This window comes from Eulemur rufifrons, chromosome 8 (assembly GCF_041146395.1).
Source record: "Eulemur rufifrons isolate Redbay chromosome 8, OSU_ERuf_1, whole genome shotgun sequence".
Taxonomy (NCBI): domain Eukaryota; kingdom Metazoa; phylum Chordata; class Mammalia; order Primates; family Lemuridae; genus Eulemur; species Eulemur rufifrons.
In genome coordinates, this window is record NC_090990.1 from 46,316,747 (window position 1) to 46,340,576 (window position 23,830).

The following is a 23,830-nucleotide window of genomic DNA, read 5'->3' on the forward strand; positions in this document are numbered from 1 at the left end:
TCATTGATATTTTAAAGTTTCTTGAAAGTTTAAGTCTTCTGGAAACTTATCTTTCTGCTGAAAGTCTTTGCTATTTTCAAAAACAAGAAGATAATGAATAATACTTATTTAAATACTCTGCACTAAGTAAAATAACTCTGCTTTAGAGATTTATAAAGAAGGAGGAGCCTGCACTATACACATTGGGAGGCAGACTGGAAAGAATTATGGTCTGGGAATCTTCTGGTCTAATGTGTTCCTTGTGTCAACAAAGAATGTGTTTGGCTGAAAGGAACAGAAAATCTGACTGAACAGTGACTTAAGAAAATTAGGAGTCATATATTTCTCATATAAAAGCAAGTTTGTGATTCAAGGCTATTGTGATGCTACCACGGTGCCATCAAAGTTGGAGATTTCCTCTCCTAGCCATGCTTCAGTGGGTTGTTTTTATCTTTGTGCTGAGTCACTGTATGGGCACCACACTCCTGCCTTGCATCTGCGTGCCAAGCAGAAAGAAGGGAAAGGGTGAGGAGGAAAAGTACCGGCTACCACATTCGGCCACCGTTTATAGAGTCTTGCACAGTGTGGTCAGAACTATGTCACATGATCACCTCTAGCTGCAAGGGAGGCTGGAAACTCTAAAGTTTTGGCTGAGCATATTGCCACCCTATATAAAATTAGGGTTTCATAAGAGGGTAAATAGGAGAGAAATATGCTGGCCAGTAGTTAGCAACATATTCCACGTTATTTTTACAGATATGGAATAAATGCTGGCCAGAACCAGAACTAGAAATCAAGTCTCCAGTTCAGTGCCTTTTCCACCATACCAGTAGTTTCTACCTTTTTCTTCCCCATGGGGAGAAAAAAAAAAAAAACTGCATTTATTTAAACAATTAGTTTGTTTTCACATTTTTTATTAGTCAAAGACATAACATAGCCGTTTAGATCTTTTGATTGTCATGACCTAACCTGTGTTATCACACTGAGTTTTTTTAATAGCACCCATAAACAAATCACTTAGCCTTTTTTTATTAGCCCGTGAATCCTTGCTACTGGTAAATGCAGGGTTTCTGTTAGGAGTTAAGTCACTTCGAAAACACTTTTCAAGGTGAGTTTGGCTTTTTTCAATATTGAAATTAGCTTGCAGATTCTCATTACCATCTGGGGACCCATTAACTTTTTCCACAAATATTTATCAAGCACTTATACAAGGTGCTCTACTAGCTTGTTGAATAGAGTGAACAAGAGAAGCATGCATTCTGTCCTCAGAGTGCTTAACCTCCTGGTGCATGAGAAAACCAGCAGTTGTGTTACTTTGCTAGGACAAGCACAGGGTGCTGCGGGAGACAAGGGGAAGAGCGTCCTGATGGAGAACTGCATGGTGTTTGGCACTGCACCCCATTCTCAAACAGTTTGCCTTCTCAGTGTAAGCATGCAAAACACAGCAACAGCAAACACGTCATGCGATTAGATAACTAAGTAGCGAGGAATTGACATACAAAATGCGAACACGAGGTTAACCCCCACTTCTTTATAAGTCAAGGAAAAAGAAAACCCATAGGGAGTTTAGGAATAAAATTGCCCTGATTCTGAAAATATGCATAAGATACACAAAAACAATAGCCATATAAACCAAAGATTTATTATGCAGCTTTCAAAGAATCATTGCAGTTTCTGTTTGGAGAGGCAGTCAGAAGTTTATATGCTCTATAAACCTCTCTAAGTCCATGATCCTCCTGGCCCAACAGGGATCCCACTCTTAGTGATGAAACATCTGAGGGTCTGAAGTCAACAATATCTCCCAGTTCAGCCAAGAAAAATATACTGCAGAGAAATATGAGAATTAAGATCACCTTTTGGGAAGTTGGGGTCACCAGGAAAGGTTGGAGGAGTGTGGATTCATAATGTGCGTAGACAATAATAGATGAGCAGGGAAAAAGAGGCAAAGTACGAAGGCTGCAGTTACCCCTACATGTAGGGCAGGGCCCGTTAGGGCAGGGATCACGTCTTTACTACTCATCTCTGAATCCCTCAGCCTCGTGCCTGGCATAAGGAAAGCACTCAATAAATATTTGTTGAAGAAATGAATGAATGCATGGATTTGATTGAAGGCAAACAAAGTTTGGGAATAATAGGGAGTTTTTTTTTCTGTTTCCCTTGTGTAATAATAATATAATATTCAAGTGCATATATCTGGCAGCATGTAGGAAGGCATATAGCATGTTTAAGTGCTCAAGATATATTTGTTTGGTTTTAATTAAGAGCTTCTACCTTGATAGGCATTAAGAGAAATGAGCTCAAAATTATAGAATATTATCTGTGGCATTAAAATATTTCTGTCCCAACTAAGGGTCCTCCAGAAGGAATATCCATCCCTGATGCTTCACTCTTAGCATATCCACAGCACCCCCCGCCCCCTGGCATAGGCCCTCAAGTGCTAGGTTTGTTCAGCTTTCTCCTAGCATATCCGCAAACTTCTCTGCCTCTTAGGAAAGCTTTTAACTTAGTTGCAGAACATGCTGGTGCTCAACTGAATCTAATTTGTCTCTCCTGGTTTAGTGCAATTGAATCATCTCAGGAAAATGAGAAGCAATTAAGTACCTGTTGCTAACAAGGAGCTGAAATAATCTGCCAGCAGACGCAAGGTGTTTATTTATTATTGGAGTGTGTCATTTGAGCAAACATTACGTTGTCATTCTCCAGGAAGAATTGCCACAATTGATTTTCAAACGCAGGCATCACAGACCTAACAAGTACCACCTTTGAGGAGCATGGAACAGAGAAGAAACAGGAGGGCTTGTGAGTGTCGGTCAAGGTTAGCTCAAGTGCCAGTGCCCAGCCTAATGGGAAACGTCGAAGGGATTTGAAGTAGCTAGACAGTAAAGAGGAAAAACAGCTTTTTAGCAAAGGCTCTTTAAGTCCCAGTTCAGGAAATTATTAAATTCATTAGCCAGATACTTACAACCAGCTATTACTGCCCAGCCAAAGGAAAACAGAGAGCCAGCAAATGTTTTAAAACTACAACTAAACAAAAGTCAGGAAGCGTGTAATTAAAACTGTACCTTTATTGTATTGTAAAGGGTTTCACTGTGACATGGAAAATATTTAAAGGAGAAGGCTGTTTAGCTAATTTGTCTGCAAGTGAACTGCCTAGTGGAGAACTATCCTAAATTAACTGTAAGGCCACCCACCGAGCCAACCTCATAAAGGGCCATGGCTGCTCAGCTTGGTTTTGTGTAATGTTCAATAATTACTAGATAAATGCATAACTAAAAGCTCTATTACACTAATAATTTGTACTGTGATAGATGTGTGGGACACCCTGCTGGGTTAATTTGTCATCCCTGCAGCAAACTTCTAAAGAGAGCTCTTCCGTAGTGGAATCATGTTAATATGTTGTCCCAGGGAGGACAGGTTAGAGCAGTGAGACCACTTGGCTCCTTAATCTCTTAAAGAGGCAAAAAGGCCCCCAGGGTGAGTGCTGGAGAGAATAGAGTGATTAACCAAGTGGACCTAGATTTCAACTCATCTTGACAAAGAGAGCTGCTTTCCCTTGGAATTCGTTGCCCGTTTCTCGCAATCTCTCTTTCACTCACACACAGGCCCACGTGCCCCCCTGATGCGTGTGCACACACACACACACACACACACACATCATAGACCAACATGTGCATCCACAGTGAACACGCTGGTTCTGAGCAAGGTTTCTTAGAAATCCCTTCATTGATAGGACTTCGGGTATCATCCAGTTGGACTGTAACTCGCAGAATCAGATAAGTTGCTAGTAGTTCTTTCCTTCTGGTTTAGCTTAATCTAATGTTGATTCCATGTTTAGACTCATTATTTTCGTTTTATCAGCGTAGAATAAAAAATTCAAGATTGAACTTGTATCTCCTCTTTATGTGGAATGGTTTCTTCTATCACACACACACACACACACACACACGCACACACACAATTACTGTTTTAAATATGAAGCTCACATTTAAGCTTCAGTGCAAGGTTTTCAACCTTCCTATTGACAGAATCATAAATCATGTTAAAGTTAAGTGAATTACTGTAGCATGGAACTGTAGCTTTAACAATGTTTATGTAGTATCAGCTTATCATCCATGTAGGAAAAGTGGGGCGAGTGCTGATACTCAAAATGGGAATGTGCGGTCCTATTAATGTGGTTGCAATATCACTGAGAGTCACCCCTTCCAGGCTGCATCCTTTGTGTTGTTGAAACGAGCACATTTAATCACCCATGTGTATGAAATCTTTTTTAAACTTTATATTTTTGCAGTAAATTTACATTTGCCATTTCTTCCTATAAAATGGTGGCTGCTTTTTTCCCCAAACAATTCCTTTTTTTTTTTTTGAAGACAGAGTCTTGCTATGTTGCCCAGGGTGGTCTCAAACTCCTGGCCTCAAGCAATCCTCCTGCCTCAGCTTCCTGAGTAGCTGGGACTACAGGCACAAGCCACCACACCCAGCACAATTTCCTTTTCTTACATTAAACACACGTGAAGATCATCAAAGTTGCCGGGTTCTATTATAATATAAGGAGCCTATGCATGAAAATTTCTGAAAGAAAATAAACCATTTGCCCTCTGGAAAATAAATGGGAGCAGCAGAGTTCAGTGAAAGAGTGTGGGCTTTGAGTCAGCCAGGATAGAATTCAAATCCCAACCAGCCGCAGAGATCTGTGTCAGCTTGTGCAAGTCACTCGTCCTCTGCTGGTCTTGGTTTTTCCATCTGTCCCAAACTGGAAAGTGTTAATGGAAGAGGAAGTGAGATGATATATATAAAGGGCTTGGTATGCAGTAAGTATCCAATAAATGTCCATCATCTCTCAGACTCCCCTGTCCCTACATTGTTATTTGCTTTCCTTGTATGTGGTTCTCTTGCGATGAGTCTCACTTCTTTCTTTCCTCACTCTGCATCCCCAGTTCTCTCCTTCTACCTGCTCGTGTTGGTGTAGAGGGAAGAATGTGTTTCTCCTCTCGGGGAGGAGCCACGCATGCCTAGAAGAGATGTGGTCTCAGGAAAGGGAGCAAACCCACTTACCCCATCCCAGCTCTCTTGTTGCAAGAACAGGGGAACCTCCCCAGTGAAGCGAGTGGTCCCTCTCCCGTGACGGGGAGCCCTTTGGCCACGGTGGAGGCATCACTCTGACCTGCCTTCGTTCAGGCATGGCTCTCGCTAAAGGGACAAGCCCCTTTGTTGTTTACAAGAGTCTGTTATTTGTAAGAGTCAATTCAGCAGATAATCTTGGGCACTTGTCATCTGCCACGCACTATGCTAGGCCCTAATGAACAAGCTAGACAAGCCGGTCCTGCCCTTCCAATCTAGCAGAACAGACAGGCTTTAAACAAATGATTACTCCAGATTAATGAGAGGGGACTTAAAGAAGACTGAGGGATACTATAGCACAAGTATTTGAAGTATTTGTGGAGATTTGAATTTACTTAGGCCAGGTTGTGTGGATCCTTCTGTTGGCACGCAATATGAATTTTAAAAACCTTGGTATCCCTGAGGGATATCTCTAGATCTTCCTGAATCCCCAAATTCCTGAGTGTCATAATAAGAGTCGTCAAATTGTTGCAAACTGGGTAATGAACAGGAGATAGATTAACACGGACTCTTTCAAGCAAAAGATTCTCATAAGTGAAAAAAATCCAACCAAATTGTTTGACCACCCCTCCACTCCCCCAAAAGAAAATAATGGGTGAGTTTATATGACTGAAGAATCTAGCAATGTATGGCTTCAGGTAGAGATGGATCCAGCTGTTCAGGTACGACCTTCAGAAATACCTTCCCCCACCTCTCCTTCCCTTTCTCTGTCTATCTCTTTCTCAGTTCTGCTGTCCTCTTTGTGAGCCTCATTCTTAGGCTAAATCTCAGATTGTGGCACAGATGGTACGAGCAGCTCCAGGCTTAATTCCCACCAATTTAATAATCCCAAGGGGGGAAATAAGGCAGCTTTTTTACAATAGTTCTAGCAAAGGGCCTACTCCTGGATGCTTATGACTGTGATTGCCCTGGTTTGGGTCATTTGCTCACTTTTAAAACAATCTTCATGTTTAAAAGATAATAGGGTTCCTCCCTGGTGCAGGCTGGGTTGCATGCCCACCCATGGAGCCAGAGGGCAGGGTGAAACCCACCCTAACCACGCACACTGAGGCTGACGGAAAGAGAGTTCCCCAAAGAAACATTAGAGCTCTGTTTCCAGACGAAAAGGTGAAAGACTGCTGGGCAGGCAAAAATAATAGCCATCCGCTGCAGGAGACTGCAGCAGAGCCGTCCTGAGCACTGGGCAGCGGGCTCAGCTAACTCACTAGCTGTGACTGGTTCCTGCCATTAGTGCTTGCAGAGCACAAGTAAAACCCAGGCCTCAGAAAATCACTATTAGCTCGTGCCACGGACCTCCAGGGTAACTTGAAAACAGTTTGACTCTTGATTCTCAATTATCTGGTGTTGCATCATTGCATTGCGTGATCCTGATTACTTTCCATATATCTTAATTTATTCTAAAAACAATCCTGAGAACATAAATAACCCAGAGTCTAGCATACTCTTTGGCACATAGTGGATTCTCAAAACCCTTGTTGAATTAATGAGCCTACTATATACTAGGCACCTATGTACATTAATTCTAATCCTCAGAAAAACCTTTTGAATTGATGCTTTTATACCCAATTTACAGATAAGGAAATATAGGTTCAGAAATGTTAAATAACTTTGCCAAAATTAACATAGGGAGTGAATGATTTTAAACCCAGAATAGTTGAGCTCTAAAAACCATATGAAAAGTATGATTTCCATTTTCCAGGAGAGGAAACTAAGGAACAGAGCTGGATGATACCCACATTAGGAGTAAAACTTGGTCCCCTGACTTCAAACACCAGACTGATTCTTCTCATGCTGCTGCTTCTCCTTGTGTGAAATCTACCAGTAGTAGATTTCAGCCCTTGAAGATACTTTGAATTCAGGAGGATACTTTCAAAGCAGCCTATGCTTTAGTAATCATGTTGCTCAGAAATAGGGGCTAAAACATTGATATAAACCTGACAATTTGGTGAAGGGAAATGCTGCAAAACAGCCCATGGCTGTATGTTTATTGTGAGATTTTGGTTGTTTATTTTCTTGTTTTTTGCCCTTTTTTTAATGCAGGGAAAGACTTGCAAACAGCATGGGTCTCAGCAGTTGATCATTCTCCAAGAGGCTATATAATAGCAGCTGCATGGATTTTATTTTTGAAGTTCTTTTGCAGGACTGCAGTTTGTAATTCCATTTCACTTCCAACAGATCATTAGAGGATTCCCTTTCCATTTCTGTTAACCTCTGTAATCATCTAATCTATGGTGGTTGGTTTTTATTCTCAAATAATTGTTTTGATTTTTCTTTCTTCATCTCATCTCATGGTATCACTTGCATGTTATGTAAAAGTTTACATTCCCTTCATGGAACTGGATTCTTGTCAACTTTGCCCATTAAATCATCACTCGTCATGTTTCCAATAATCACAGCTGTTATGTGGTGTTTGAACGCATTTCACATTGGCCATGATGGCAGCTTAGGCAATTAGTGCATGAGCACGGTCAATTTTAAGAGGCCCTGTCAGGACAAAGTTTGGGCTCTGTCTCAGAGAGCCTGAACTACTAAATAGCATACTCAGGGTTTTTAAAACTCTATATATTACAGTCTTCCCAAAGCCAAGGTATCTTAAAGACTGAGTCTAGATACCCCCTATAACTTAACGTCTCATAAACATTTTAAAAAATAATTTCTTTTAAAAGGCACATGCTCCCTGGTTTAAAATTTTTAGATTCTAATTTTATTATCATGGATTAATTGTACTGAGTTATTTGTAAATGTAATTCCAGAGACTGACTTTCATATGTCCACTGGAATTTAAAGCTAGATGAGCTTCAGAGATTATTTGGCTCAAATTCCTTATTTTGAGATGAGAGACCTAAGGGAGAGAGAAGTTGCCCATAATTATAATCTGCCAGTTAGTGCCAGATCTCTGATAAGCAAATTCCCAATAACTAACACGGTGGGCCTTTGAAGGGAAATGAGAGAGATTTCCATTGTGTCCATGTTTGGGGAGGACACGCTTAGAATCTGGTTAGGTCAGAAGTGTGCCTGGGTGGCAGGGGGTCCATGGTGAAGAGGGAGATCAGTGTGGACGCTCAGAATGGATATAAAAAAATTGTAGGTCCAAGTGAAAAATAGCGTTTAGAAGGAGATGGCCCCATAATTCTAGTCTGAGATGTAAGCAAATGTAGGGATTGAAAGTATATTTGAGGCCTTTAAAGAACCTTTATCTTTAATATAGGTATCTATGGTGTCTGTGACTATTAGGTCAAGGCCATTTCTACTGCTATTGTTGCTTTTTCATTTTTCATTTTGTTGTTTGTGGAATTATTTTCTAGATGCTCATGTCATATCAGATAGCATATATTGTTTATCAAAATTTATACACTCATTTGTCCAAGGGACAGGCAGGCAACAGGTACCACTTACTCCACCACTCCTTTCCCCCAATGTATTCTAGAATCAAGACAGGTGCTAGCATTCAGGAACAAATTGCAATTTACTCATTGCCCATCCCCATTCTTACCTATAATAGTACTGTGGTACCACGAAAGGACGCTATTTATCCATCACTATACTGTGTGGTCAGAAACTATCCCATGTGCCTTACATACATTTGTCTCATTTAGTCTTCACAACAAATGTACGAGGTATTATTAGCCCCATGATGCAGATGGCAAAACCGAGTCATGGAGAAGCTGAGAAACTTGAAGCATAGATGGTAAGTGATAGAGCCTAGAGTTTAAACTCACATCTGACTCCAAAACCCACAGTCCTTATACTATACCACACTACTTTTCTGACTGATTTAATGTAGAATGATATACACACACGGATGTGGTCAACTAGCACAGACCAAGGCACGTTAAATAATGGTGAAGAGGAACAATCAAAGGACTACAGGGGGTATCAAAGGCAATCGGATTGGATTGGAAAGCTTCAGAAAGCTGAGGCTTCAGCAGAAAGGCTGATCCGGTACGGGGCATGGTTTGGTAGAGAAGAGGTAGAAGGAGCGGTGATTGTCTGGGGCCTGATTCACAGAACACTGCAGGTGTTTGGAGAGTGAACAGGAATTCTGTGGGTCTACAGCAGGAACTGGAAAACTATAACCTGCATGTCAAATCCTGTCTTCTATGTGTTTTTGAAAATAAAGTTGTATTGGAACACAGCCACACTCATTTGTTTATGTAATGCCTATGAGTGCTTCTGCACCGTGGCAGCAGAGTTGAGAAATCGCAACAGAGACCATACGACCATCAAATCTTCAACTATTTAATATCTGGTCTTTACAGAAAGTATTTGCGAACCCCTGGCTTAACCAGGGCCTTTGAGCAACAGAGAACTTTAAATAGCTAAAATGGACTTAGATAAAAATTTGAAAAGACCTTGGCCTCTCTTTTTTTGTGGAGGTGCAGGGATGTTTTTCCAAAAGACATTGGAATTTGATCTCCAGGCAAAAGATCCCCTTAATTCAAATGGAATAAAATATATCAGCTGTCTTGGAAACCTGTAGCAGAAAGTTATTTCATCTGGTAGCAGTAATATAAAAACACTCGTGTTTTGCAAGCCATCATGCAATCTCGTGTATTTCTCTCAATTGACATATTCAGGTCCTTTCACATGTTTCTCAGTGATGTTAAAGATATGTACTAAACTGTTTGGAAAACCTTGCCTCACCTTAAGTCAAAGGCTTTGTTATTTAGAAAAGGCTCCACCTCCCAAAGGTTTGACAACCATTGCCAATTCCTCTTTCCTTGTGTCTCTGTTAAAATAAATCAACCCCAAACTTCTTGGCTTTCATAAATGGCAGGCCTGATTCATGCATGATTTATAAATTAAAGCTGCAGACCATTAAGATAGATTTCTCAGCTTTAGGTAGGTTATAGTGGTGTTATATAATGTGGTTTTGAATTTCTGAAGAAGCAAAATACATAGTAGCTGACAACCCAAGCCATTCAAGTTCCATTTGCCCTTATGGAAGGCTTTTCTTTTTTTTAAGTGGGTTTTTTTTCATTCCATTTTCTTCCCCTTTTGGAGCTTTACCCTGTTAAAAATCTTTACTTCTAAATATGAGCAGTCAAGGGTTCTTAATGCCACCCTTTACTCTATGGAAATGGTTATTTTCGTCTAGAGAACATCTTACTTCTGAAGACAGATGAGTAGTTTTTTCTTAAAACGGTGCTAACGGAGAGAAACAGTTTGGAATCTCACCTGTTGCCACTGACTTAGTATTCACAGTAAGACTGTGAAGTTTTGCAGATGTCAGGGCTGGGGAGTGATCATTTGTTCTAATGAGGGAAAAAGCTTGTGTATAATGCTGTCTTAAGAGCACACTGCACCTGAAGGAAGATAGATTTTATTGTTTTTGTGGCTCTCTTGACAGCTTTTCTTTGGATCCTCCCACAGAAGAGAGACTAGGATTTAAAGACTGGTGCCAGAAAGCAAAAGCTAACGTGAATCCAAGTCTCTGTCCAATCTGTGAGAATCTGCAACGGTTCATGGACAAGGAATAAAGCAATTAAGGCAATGTCAGGGTTATACAGAAGAACATATTTCAACCCATGAAATTTTGGTTTGAGGGAAAATGTGGGAGGGTTATTAGGATTCTTGGAGGTTGGGCTTGAGAAAAACCACTGGAAATGGTAAGAAGAGAGGACTTTCTTCTCTCTCCTCTTCTTCCCTAAGACTTGTAAAAGCATAAAAACACAGGATTCCAAGCCTGTCTGGCCAGACCTGATACTGTCATCTTTTATGTGGCCTACCTTAGATGATCTAACTGGTTCTGGTCCCCCTTGCAAGCACTCTTCTGAGACATGTGTCTACAAGACCTCTTCCCTATGGCGGATTCGCAGACTGAGAATAACCTGTTGGATTATCTAGGTCTCCCAGCATACGCAAGAATAGAGTAATGAGCTTGACCTTCTCCTTCCCAGTCTTTATCAATCCTGTGTTAAAAGAAGGATGCATTTTTAGGTTAAAAAACATATATGTATTCAATTGTTTGAATTTTTAACTTTTTCTCCTTCCAACTAAAACCAAGAGAGTATTTTAAAGCATTGGTGGGTACTCGGGTGGTGAGGAGGGAAGTGAACAAGCAAACCAACCTGCCTGGTCTGCTTTCTTCTTCTTAAAGTATTCAGTAATATGATCATTTTGGAATAAATAACTGAGCACTATCTACCTTTTGGGAAATTCTGGCTTTCTGTTTCTTTAATCGTGGCTACTTTGTTCAGAATGTGTAGGCAGTGCCATTCCAGCCAAAGAAACCTGATCAAATTTCCTTCTTTCCCATCTTATTTGTATTCTTTGTGAAAAGCCCAAGCAGTTGTTCTAAACAAGTCTGGCCGTTCGTTAAAGTGTAAACTAGGAGTGAGATCCATCCACAGTGAAGTGTTTTCTGACACTCTCTGCTGCTCCTGGCCTAGGGTACTAAGAGTATTAGATGCCGGAAGCAGCCAATTTTGTAGTGTCTTTTAATACACAAAATTGTATTAACATCAACATGGATACAGATGGATGCACTGCAATAAACTGTAACCACTTGAGAAAAGCCTTTATTGACTCTCAAGTAAATAATGCACATTTTAAAGGATCTAAATATGCATTTACATAATGTGCTATAATTTTTTATTGTGTCAACTACTCACACACACATCCATAAGACATGTTTTTCTTCGTCAAAAATCTAGACTCATACCATTCTTTGTGTATTCCATTAGCATCATGCCAGATTCATAATGGTAGTTTCTCTCTTCTGTGGGGCCCGGTCTGGCCATCTCAAAGTACATTTAATGAATTTTACTGTTTGATTGATTTAACCTCAGTGACTCTTTCTAAGATAACTTGAGACAACTAAAATAAAAAAAAAAAAAACTTAGGTACATTAAAAATATCGAATCCAAGACAAAGAGAGAAAATAAGAAATAGAGAGGAAAGAAGAAAAACAGTTAGGCATTGATGAAATGTTAACTCTTGAGTTTCAGTGAGTAGCATTGTCCAGTAGAAGAGGAATAGCAGGTTATCCAGAGAAATAGCATATATTTAATAATAATTAACAGAGCTTTGTGATGTCTGTAACACAACTATTTTCTGTTTGAAGAAATTAAAGCTCAGGATCTTGAATGATTTGTACCCAGTTCCGCAGCGAACTGATGACGGAACCAGAAATTCCTAAGCGTAAGAAAACAGGGGTTGTGAAGGGTGACCCTTTAGGGTGCAGACTCAGCGATTGTCTAATTTAAAACTACAGGCTAAATGATTTCCTGGTATTAATTAAGAATTAATTGATCCTTATAAATCCATCATTGTAGAATTAATTCCGTAGAGTACCGTATGTTCCTAGGTTTGTGTTAAAATAAACTGTATGCCACAAGGAAAAGGTGAATAAATTGTTTTTAGTAAAATATAATAAACTAAGGTCTCAGTTTAAGTTGCTCATGATTTTCTTTTACATATTTAACAACGATAGCAAAATAAGGGCAAGGATGTTTCTTAACAATTAATAAAGAAATGCCACGGTCCTGTTGAATTTTATCACATTTCCTTAACTTTTATCTGCCTGATCTTTGCTCAAGTGAATGTTTTCCTGGGCAACAGTCTCTGGCCAGCATGATTTCATAATCTAACAATTGCTCATCACTTTCGTTGAGCACCTGAGGGAATGCCACTTTGTCATCAAGATCAGCCTCCCAAGGGCTCTTGACAGTGAAGTTGCCACTTTTGTGTTTGACAGGCTGCAAAAGTCGAGCATATCATTTTGTTAGGCTCAGTATATTCCCAGGCTAGCTTGGCAAATAGCACGTTCTATCTGTCCTTAACTAGAAGCTATTCTATCAGGGTACTGGGTCAGTTTCTTGCTACCAGCAAGGATGACTGTACCATATTAGAGGAAAAAATCCTTTGGCTCTTTAAAGCCAATAGCACAATTTCCAGAGTAAGAGATGACTAAAGCCATTTAACTTTTTAGCTTGTGGGTTTTAATTCGGTGGTGAGCGTGCATCCCAAGATTTATCATTCATTTTGTGAAGTCTTTAAGTTTTACCAATTTTTCTGCAAGCTCCCTGGCTCTCTGCCAGGTGGAAAAATCAAGTTTTGTTTTTTGCAAGTTTTATTCTATATTTATTTGTATGGTTATTTTATTAATTTCCGTACCACCCATTCAATCATTCCGTTACACTGAACAAATGTGAGTTGAGTACCAGACTCAGGTCTGGGGATTTGACAGTGGAGATGGGAAAGCTGTTTACTAAGATGGGAAAGCCTAGGAGAAGCGTAAATTTGAGAAGGGAAGGTGATGAAAATTCCACTTCAAATAGGTTGTATTCTACATGCCCTCAACCGTACAAACAAAGCTTAATCTGTTTGGACTCAACTTTGTCTCACAAACCCATAGTAGGAACTCATGAACATTTATTGGATAGATTAAAAGTTGCAAGGGTGAAAGGGTTCCATAAGGTCATCTGCAAGATGTGGACTGGATTGTTGCTTCCACTCCAAACCCCCATTCCACTCTTTAAAAATTATAGCTGCCACTCTGAACCACACAGCACTAGCTATCTCAATCATTAGTCAGCAAATGCCCAGAAGATCCCAGTAGAGAACAAGGAACCCCTGCCCAGCGGCTAATGGGGATATATGCTTTTTTATAGCCCTTAGCCATGCTAGTGGGTTAGTGACAGAAGAGGTGGCCTGTCTTACTGGGCTTCTCTTCAGTATTATGAGTCATTCTTGGTAGTGAGAAAGGCTTATTTTTCCAAAAATTTGGGCATTCTTGTATTTTCTGTTTTCAGCGGCTCCTTGAGTTTAAGGATTTAAACTGGAAAAAGTAAAGGAAAGATAAATAATCTCGTCTGTTTGGTTTGGGAGAGGTTTCTCTGGCCCCTTGATAAGAAGCAAGAGCTGCTATCTTGGCTTGACTTGGTTTGAGTATCTTCAACCTTTTCCATGTGTTGCTTTTATCCTCCGGCTGGTTTGATCAATCATCCTTCCAATTCAAGGGCAAAAGTTCTCTTAGAAAAATTATTAAGCACTTCACATAAGTTTTTTTTAATCTAATGTAATCTTCTTGTACAAATGGAATTTATCAGGGTTCAAATATTAGGGAGTAGTAGTTGTCTGAGTCTTTTATCAGCTTTTATGGGCAGAGGGCCAACATTTTAGCAGGGGTCATTGCCTGCTTACCCCGCGGGCCCCCCTGCTCTGTGCATTTCTGAGTTTGGCTTTGAAATGGCATCTAAAGGCGACATAAACCTTCCATGTAAAGTGAGGCACCCAAATTGCACGGGTTCATTAAGTGATCATTTACTACATACTTCAAAAAAATTTCATCCTGAATGAGTCCCTAGAAATTTCCTTGAAAGGGGTATAAGAGCTTTAACAATGAATTATTGTCTATGGATAGCTCAGCGCGAAAGCGGATCCATATGTGCAAACCAGAATTTGTCATATGTAATGTCAGTTAAATCAGGTCTAATCTACCAAATACATTTTTTATTGCTTGCTTCATTAAAAAGGCTCTTAAGGTAATGAATAATCCTCAGCTTCACCAAAGATTATTAATGCCTTTATAACTCATGTCCACTGAATATAGAAAGACAGCTTGAAACTCTACCCTAATCTAGCCTCCATGTTTGTCTTAGAGCCTTAAGGAAGAAAATCTATCAGACCAATCTAGTGTTAAATTCAGTCGCATGAGCGAGACTATGGATGGGGCCAGAAGACATTAAAAGGGAAGTTGAATCGAGCTCAGCTGTGGCAAATCAAGTCGTTCTCTTCATAACCCTGCTGTTTTCTTTTCCCACAGCAAGTCCACATGCAACACCATCGACTCTTCATTTCCCGACGTCACCCATTATCCAGCAGCCTGGGCCTTACTTCTCACACCCGGCCATCCGCTATCACCCTCAGGAGACGCTGAAAGAGTTTGTCCAACTTGTCTGCCCTGATGCTGGTCAGCAGGCTGGACAGGTGGGGTTCCTCAATGTAAGGAAACCTCTTTTTTTTTTTCCAATTTCTTTAGAAACGTTAGCCGAATATAAAAATAACAAGGGGAGACCTTATGACCATGTGACATTGTGCTCTAATGTTGTGCTGACTAACTGCAGGCAAATGTCATATTTATTCTAGATTGTGGGAAAGTTAACTTGCTCTAAGAGTGATTGGTCAGGGTTTAAAAACAGTGTTTGTGTTAAGTTTGCAACTGTCAAGTTTATGGATATAAATCAGCTCCAGGGTGAACTGTATAACCTTCTAAGTTCTGGGAGCTGATAATTCCACCTCATGCATTCTAACCCTAGGGCTCCTCCAGTTAACAAAGTAGAAAGACCAAATAATTTTAAATAATGATTTGGGGTGGTAGAAAGAGGTAGGGAGATGAAGGGGACAGATGTTTCAGATCAACTAAGTTGATATTTTTAAAAAATACAGCCTTCTAACACTTTAGATCAAGTTGACCAGTACTTGAACTCAAGATGCTAGAAGTACAGTTTATTATGGTTTGTTATTTCTGCAAGTAATTATCTTTCCCACTTATCTTTGTATAAAACTAAACAATATGCAATAGCTCCAAATGAATGTTTTTGTTTTTCCTCAATTAAACCAAATAATCACAACTTGGAATAACATTCCAAATGTAAAAGTGATTTTTAAAAATCAGAAATTTTATTTCAAATACAGAACTAAACATTTACAGTGGATAGCTGTATCCCAAGTCCAATAATAATAATAAGTAATCACTAGGATAAAGCCCAATTTGGTTTTCCTTTTCTCCTAATAACTGCACAGGAAGCCACAGATTAGCTATAATTATTACTGCCTAATTCAGGATATATGTCACCCTGTCCTGTCACTGATTTTCTTCCCTTGCAGAAATACCTGATTCTGCATATCTGTGCCAGAACAGGCAGCTTTGACTAATGTCTGGTGATGTGTTAGCAGATACATTTCTGTCTAGACAACAAATCAATATGGTGCCTTTTTTCTTCTTGCTTGTACATTCATATGCTTGGCTTATTCTAAAGCATTCACTTATGGACTTTCAGCCCACTCAGAAATAACACACAGGCAAGTTTGCTGGCAAGAAAGCACAACATTCTGATTGTCAGACGAGGTAGTCATTGAGGAATAATACTAAATATATAAGTGAATGTTGATGGGGGCGTGAGACTGCCTCTGCAGAATCATTATGCTTAAACGTAAAAGCCTGGGACAGCAGGATCTCCTTCAACCAAATTTTGACTGGGGACGGCACCCTGAATAGGAGCTGTTACTGTTGGTTGAATGGTGTCACTGAGTCTGGAAACTCAGAAAGGCCACTTGGGAACCGCTGAAAAAACTGAGCTGATCACCAGCATCTGACTTCTAAATTTTTAACTTTTTTACAAAAATAGTCTTGACATTGACCTATATAACTGTCAAATGCCCAGTTTTGCATTTTGATCAAAATTTTATAGGGCTTAAGGCAAGTCTCCTCATGGAACTGTTTTGAAAAACTTGAAAATAAAATAGATTTTATTGCTCTCTTTAGAGGAAAGCTTTTTTTTGTTAAAGGGCTGTTACTGGTTGTTTTAATATCAGGCAGCCAAATAAATATGACTCTTATGGCATATGCTTATATAATTTAAATCAAAATTAGAAGTGATATTTTTCCCTAGCAGAATTCTGACAGCTGAATTCTAAAGTTTTTGTGCCTGATGTTATTACAATATGTGAAAGAAATTTTTTGTGTTCACTTAACACATTTATTAAACGTTATATAATATCAATTTGGGAGAATGAAAATAACATATTATTTTTTATTTCAAATGCATATTTAGGAAACTTCATTATGTCTAGGTAAATAAACATAGTAGAATAATACCATACTCCATAAAACACTTTGATATTAAAGAAATATTTAGTGATAAATACACTAAAAACCCTGACTTCAGCACAATGCAATACAGCAATGTAACAGAATTATACTTGCACCCCACGAATTTATACAAGTAAAAAAATAAATATTGAATAATCATGAGCATGATGATGAAGGCACCAGTTAATATAGAACCAAAACATTCCAAGCAAAATTTGATTACTCAGGTGACAAATCCAGAGGGATCATTGGCAGGTGATTGTATGAAACCAGTTGCAAAGAAGGACAGTGGGGTTCAACAGATAAGTTTAGGATGTATTGAGCATGTGTGCTGTGATATACTTCTGTGGAATGCTTTAAGAACAGAACTCAACAATTATTTGTTTGTATGGACTTATGGAAGAATTCAAGCATCTAGAATACTTAAGAATTTACATAAAAGGTACCTGATGAATCTTTTGCTTTCAGAAGTAGCTAATGGTTGATGTCTCTTTCTTCTTTTCCTGTATGTGTTTTTTTTCCCCCACCCTTACAGCCCAATGGGAGTAGCCAAGGCAAGGTGCACAACCCATTCCTTCCCACCCCAATGTTGCCACCACCGCCGCCACCACCGATGGCCAGGCCTGTGCCTCTGCCGGTGCCAGACACAAAGCCTCCAACCACATCAACAGAAGGAGGTGCAGCCTCCCCAACCTCACCAAGTAAGTATGGCTGAGACAAGACGCCGGTAACTTCTAAAGCTGTATGCACTTGAATCTCCACCTAAGCTTTGTCCCTCATTGTATAGGCTCTAGAGAGAAGCACAGATCCCTAGTGATGGTTGTAGCATGAGTTTGCAGAGCTGAGGCCAGAATCACAGTGAACACTACTCTGGAGTGCTGTCAGCTACACCAGATGTGGAAATGCCTGGGCGTTTGGGTGGATGACATGGTGTAACTACATGCACAAGACCAAAATCAAGATACAAGCTATTCCATTTTGCATATTGTTTGAGTGGCTTTGAATGCTTTCTCCATGATCATCTGACAGCATCTACTTGCATAGATTCTGATTAGCAAAAAGTTCCTCATTCTTCTGGATAGCCCTGCCTTCCAGGAACTTGCAGTCCAAGAGAAATGCACTTGTTGAGATATAAAAATTATATATCTCATACATTAAATTTAAAAAATCTAGATCAAAGTATCAATTCAAAGGTGTGTACATTGAACATTCGCCAAGAGTAAGAGTCTGGCAGAAGATCAGAGCCAGTAGCCCTGGCGATTGCGTGGCTGGGCTTGGTGGGTGGGCGGGGGTGGGGGAGGGAGACAGAGGGTGGAATTGGATCGAAAGAGAAAATAACTCTTAGCTCTTCTCTGAACAGTCTGGGAACATTTGATCAGAGAATATAGGATTTCAAAACCTTTTTAGATGATGGGAATGATTACTTGAACTAGAGAGAGAACAATTCTCCAGATATTTCCTGATGTTTTAGAGATGGCAAGGGGATAGAAATAGCTTGAACACACAAATGTGGCTTTTATTAATGCCTGGAATCATGACAAAAAGAGTGATGGCTGGAATTCCCAGGGGATGGATGGCCCAGCCTTGATAGACGGTGTGATGAGCTCCTTCTCTGAAGCTGCAGAGAGGCATCAAAGTGTAGGAACGGATAGGAACTGTGGCAGTGAGCCTTCAAGGGGGTCGTCAAAGGAGCTGAGACTGGAGGCAAGGAATCTACTGAGGAAAAGATGTAAGAGCCGACCAGGAAAGGAGCATTAAGGTCAAGAATTTGAACCACAATAATGTTAATAGGAGCTGAATAGAAGAGAGCATGGGGTGGAGGAGGGGGTTGTAGACATAAGTTTTGGGATTGGGCAATATCTAGATGAGTATAGTGAGAGAAGATTCTGGGCCTGTCAGCTTCCTTACATTCAGTTTTGGAATCTAATGATAATGGATACAAGAGGGAAAGGGACAAAGAGGAGAAGTGAGCCTCTGTTCATACCATGTTCATTGAATTTGGTTCTGGGGACACTGAATCCAAACGGGCTAGAGTCCCTCCTGGGCACGTATCAGAAATGAGCTTTGGACTATCTAGTATTAATACATTTGGATAATGCATGCACAAGTGAGCAGTGTTGTATGTGGATTCTGTATCTATAGCAAAAAGATTGAGGGTCCAGGAGCAATTTTGGGGAGATCTGCTTGTCTTGGTTAGAAGTAGTTCAACACTTGTCAACAAAAGGAGAAAACCCCGAGTGTCCGACGGCACAGGAAGCAAGCAGGGCTTGGCCTATGGATCTTGGAAGCTCCGCTTAGAAAAACAGCTTCTGAGAAGCAGAGGCTCATGGGAGTGCCCTGCTTATTGTGTATTTATGTAGCATCTTTGAACGGGGCAGAGAAATAACCGTCCCCAAACTCTGCTTATGTCTACTCTCTGAGGATGCTGGCTTACAGAGTGACAGCCACATGCTTAATGTGCCCTGTGCAGGCCTCTGCAGACCATGTCTCTGCTCCTCTTCTCTCTGTCTGTACAGGACGTTGCCACAGTCCTTCAAAAGCTGTGTAGTAATACACCACCTGTTCTGTGGGGACATACCCTCACCTCTGCTCGCGGCGTTTCATGCCCCATAGTGAGATTTTCAGTAACAGGGATGAGGCTCAGCAGAGGCACCGTAGAAGCGTGGAAACAGCAATGTACAGCTATTGAGTCTAAAGGACAGGGGCCTAAATGCTCACCTTTCGACTAGCTGTGTTTCTCTTTGAATCAATTTCCTCACCTGTAAAACGTGGATGATAATACCTACATGGCAGGGTTGTGTGAGATCAGCTCTGATAATTGGAGCGTTTTATTACCTGCCAAAACTCCCTCCTAGTGGGATTCTCTAGGCTTAGGTAATAATGAAATATGTCTGCAGGACATGGAGACACTATTCACCCCCTAAATCAGGTTGATGCCTTTGGGTCCACAGTTCTGGACTGCACTCCATGGATTGAACCAAATGCTTGTGTAAGAAGGTATCTGTCATCCTCTTGTGTCCGGCCTCAGGCATCTTGTCAGCACCATGGGAAGAACGGTAGAAAGAATTGTGGCAGATCCAACTCGTGGTCACAAGTCAATTAGAGCAGTGTTTAAAGTTTGGGAGAGAGAATCCTAAAATTTGGTATAGGTAATTTGATATTTCTTGAATCATGGGATTCTAGGAATGTAGACAAAACAAAATGTTCTACTGCTGGCACAGGAAAGTTTTTATCATCATATCTTTTAGCCCTTGTTGCTGGGCTTTTCTAGGGTGTAATATGTTATTTCACAGCATTGTATTGTTTATCATTTTCTGCTTTATTAATAAGGCAGTGACAGGCTGGGAGAGCTGTCATTTTATAGCACAGGAAAAGTCTTTCAAATTAAAAACTTCAAAGCCCACTGGTCTCCATTGGGAAGGGATTTAAGGGCCCCCCATCAAAAAAAGAGTTCTCTCCCATGCCCTGATTTCTAAGTCAATTAATAAATAAAATGCAAGAAAAACTCAGATGGAAGACAGAATACCACCTTTGCCATTAGAGTATTTAGTTTACAACTGTGGGCAAATGTGCTTCCTAATACTGACCCCCACCTCCCTGCAATTGCACCGACATATCTACCCAGTCACTGGCATTGCTGGACCTCCACAGGCCTTCCCACATAGGGTCTGCCCTCCCCTGCGGAGCTGAGGGCACAGACGTGCAGATGGCCGTGTGCTTCCCGCCAGCACCTGTCTCCCAACGAGAAACAGGCGAGGACTGGGCAAGACTAATCATGTCCAGTTTCTACTTCGAAGCTCTACAACCTAGAGAAGAGTAAGTGAGGGGGTGGAGAGAAGCCAAGGGTGTTTGGAAGGGAATAAGTAGCTTCCCCCTCCCTTAACATTCGTCTTTGATGACTGCCTCCCTTCACTCGCTTATTCAGCTGTCGTATATTGAGCACCCAGCAGGTGCCAAGGCTGTGTTAGCAGCGTGGAATTCAGAGACGATTAATCCCTGCTCTAAAAAAATAGAGATTAACTGAGGGATACAGCTGATCGACAGGCAGTTTACACAGGACAGCACCAGGAAAACGTGTGCATAGGTGCTACTAGGAGACATAGAGGGCTTCGGGTAAAGATTTTTTAGAGGGGTTGACATCTAAGCTATTTGGTAGGAATAACCTTCTGGTATTTTAAGAAAAGGTAGAACTTGTCTTCAGAAACCAGCTGGGGGGGTCTAAAGTTGGATTGCCAGTGGATAAAAATTTAAGGGAAAACTGCAGTTTCTTAAATCGTGTGCTTTCTTAGAAATTAAAACCACAGCATGGGTGGATCCTGTTTATCTCTGTCAGTTTATTAGAGCTCAACTTCAGCAAGAAACATCATAACAGGGTATTAAGTACAGATGCTCAGCATCCCAACAGTATGTCCAACATTGGGGCTTTAAAAAAAATGCTAATTGTATTACCTTGGGCAGCCTTTTCTATTTAGGGGTTTGAAATGATTTGCAATAAAATAAGACTTTAAAAAATAAACATAGGCGATCGTGCCAAGGGTCTTCTATATTACCAACTTTTCTGGGCCTCAACTCCCTTATCTGTTAATGGGAATAACACTAACTGCTCTACCCACTCTCATAGGCAGATTGTCAAGACAAACAGGGGTGACAGATACGCTGTGCTGTAGACAGTTAAAAGTCCAAGCCATCATTTTTAATATGCTTTTATAATGAAATACAAATGGATGCCTGCCTAGAGCAGAGTATGTATTTTTTAACTAATCAGTTGCCTCTGGCACTAATACTAAACTTTGCAGCTGTGGCCAGAAAAACAGAGGGAAGGCATATCTGGAAAAAAATTTGCCTATGAAATGAATACATTTTAATGGGAAAAATCCTTACTAATGCCCTAAAAAACAGGGAAGTGGGGGTAGGGATAGCAGTTCTGCTCTCTCTCGGGGAGAACTTTTATACTGTTGGTTTGTTTGGGGCAAGATTGACAAGCTGTGCCAGATCTCTTTAGGTACCCTGACAAATGGAAGGCATGACCTGTGAGAGCCGTTCACAGCACATGTGCTCCATTCCCATGGACTAACCTTTGTGGGTTTCCATACTCAGTGAGAGAACACCACTTCTTCCATCTATTCAGTATTTACTGAGCATCGTCTGTGTACAAGCACGCTTGTAGGTGCTGGGATTCAACAGGGAATAAAAGAGATAAAAATCCCTGGCCTTATGGAGCTTTTATTCCAGAGAGGGAAGAAGGACAATGAATAAAATAGTAAGTAGGGAAGGTAGGTGGGATGTGAGATGGTGAAGTGTGACTGCTACCCAGGGAGAAGAGGTAAAGAGGGGTTAGGATAGACTCTAAGCAGGATGGTCAGGTTAGGGCTGTCTGAGAAGGAGAAGTTTGAGCAAAGCCCTGAAAGAGGTGGCAGGGTGAGCCAGGATACTGTATGGGGAGAGCTTTCCAAGCAGAAGGGACAGCCAGTAGAAAGGCAGGCTGGTATGGTGAGAATAGAGAGTGAATGAAAGTAGGAGGTGAGGTCAGAGAAGAAATGAGGATGTGTTTGGGGGCTGGGTGGGAGACAAATCATATAGGTTCCAATAGGCCATTGTAAGGACTTTGGCATTTACTCTGAATGAGATGGGGAGCAGAAGAACGATACCACCTAGATTTTAACAGAAATACTCTAAAGGCTTTGTTGGAAATAGATTGGAAGCAAGAATTAAAGCATTAAAGAATTAAAGCAGAGAGACCAGTTAAGAAGCTGTTTCTATCCATAGATAAAATGAATGTCTTCTGCATGCCAGCTGCTATTCTGGCTACAAGGGATACAAAAGTGAACAAAACAGACAAAAATCCCCTGCCCTCTGCATTCTGGTGGGAGGGGACAAACAATAATCAGATTGTAAGTAAATTAGCAAGTTAGGGACCAGTAAAACAAATGGGGTTGGTCAGGGGTGGGGCTGGGGGTCGCTATTGCAGCCATCTAGACGAGAGTTGTTAGTGACCCGCACCAACCTGAGGGCAATAGGGGTGGTGAGAAGTAGGTGGGTACCAGATGTATTTGAAAGGTAGAGCTAACACATTAGATGTGGGTTGAGAAAAAAATGAGAGGAATCAATGATGACTCCTGAGTTTTTGACCTGAGCAGCTAGAAGTTGGAGTTGCCATCAGCTGAGATGGGAAGACCACAGGAGGAGCAGTTCTGGGTGAGGGGCAGAGGTCAGAAGTTTGGTTTGACCAGATTATGTTTGAGATGCCTAGCAGACATCTTACCGCTGAGACCAATCATAACGACATCCTGCCTATTGGAGCTCTTTGGAGGATACTGGGTTTTCCATGGGCATCATCTCATTACTTGGGAAGGGACTCCTTTTCAAACATGTAATACAATGAATGAGCAGACCTAAGAGTCCTGGGGATGGCAACCCAAGCATAGGAGAAATCTTTCATCATGTTTGGATCTATTTGTACTATGGTAATTAAAAATACACTATTCTTTTTGTTAATTGTATTATAAGATCCAATTTTTTATGTAGTGGTTTGGGACCAAGCTCATACTATAAAAATGGACTTTTCCAGAAAAAAAAAAATGAAGATTGGCATCATAGCCTAGAAATATAATTGAAACAAAAAAAAAAAACACTTTTGAATTATGATGGAAGATAAAACATGCATATTTTCCTTTTTAATTAATTAGGAACACAAAAACTCAATTTACAAATGCATAAAAGACTCATAAACATTTTTCTCCATGCCTTCTTTACTATGACTTTTGATTTTTTAAAACTAGAATTCTATTAAAATAGAAGCATGCAATCATAATTTATTTTCATTATTTATTTTTATATCTTCGATGAATCTTGTATATATTCATTATATGAATGAATATGAACTTGTTAACCAAGAACATAACAATAATCTATGAC

The 23,830-nt window shown here is 40.4% G+C and overlaps 1 protein-coding gene across 3 annotated transcripts in view; it reads left to right on the forward strand.

Moving 5' to 3' along the window:
* The window catches only part of NFIA (nuclear factor I A), a 544,742-nt gene that overhangs the window by 476,690 nt on the left and 44,222 nt on the right, over positions 1-23,830 (forward strand). For all 3 annotated transcript variants that reach the window (XM_069480076.1, XM_069480077.1, XM_069480078.1), the window contains exons 8-9: positions 14,867-15,045; positions 17,451-17,616. In XM_069480076.1, coding sequence (XP_069336177.1) covers positions 14,867-15,045; positions 17,451-17,616 — 345 coding nt within the window. The remainder of the gene's footprint in view (positions 1-14,866; positions 15,046-17,450; positions 17,617-23,830) is intronic.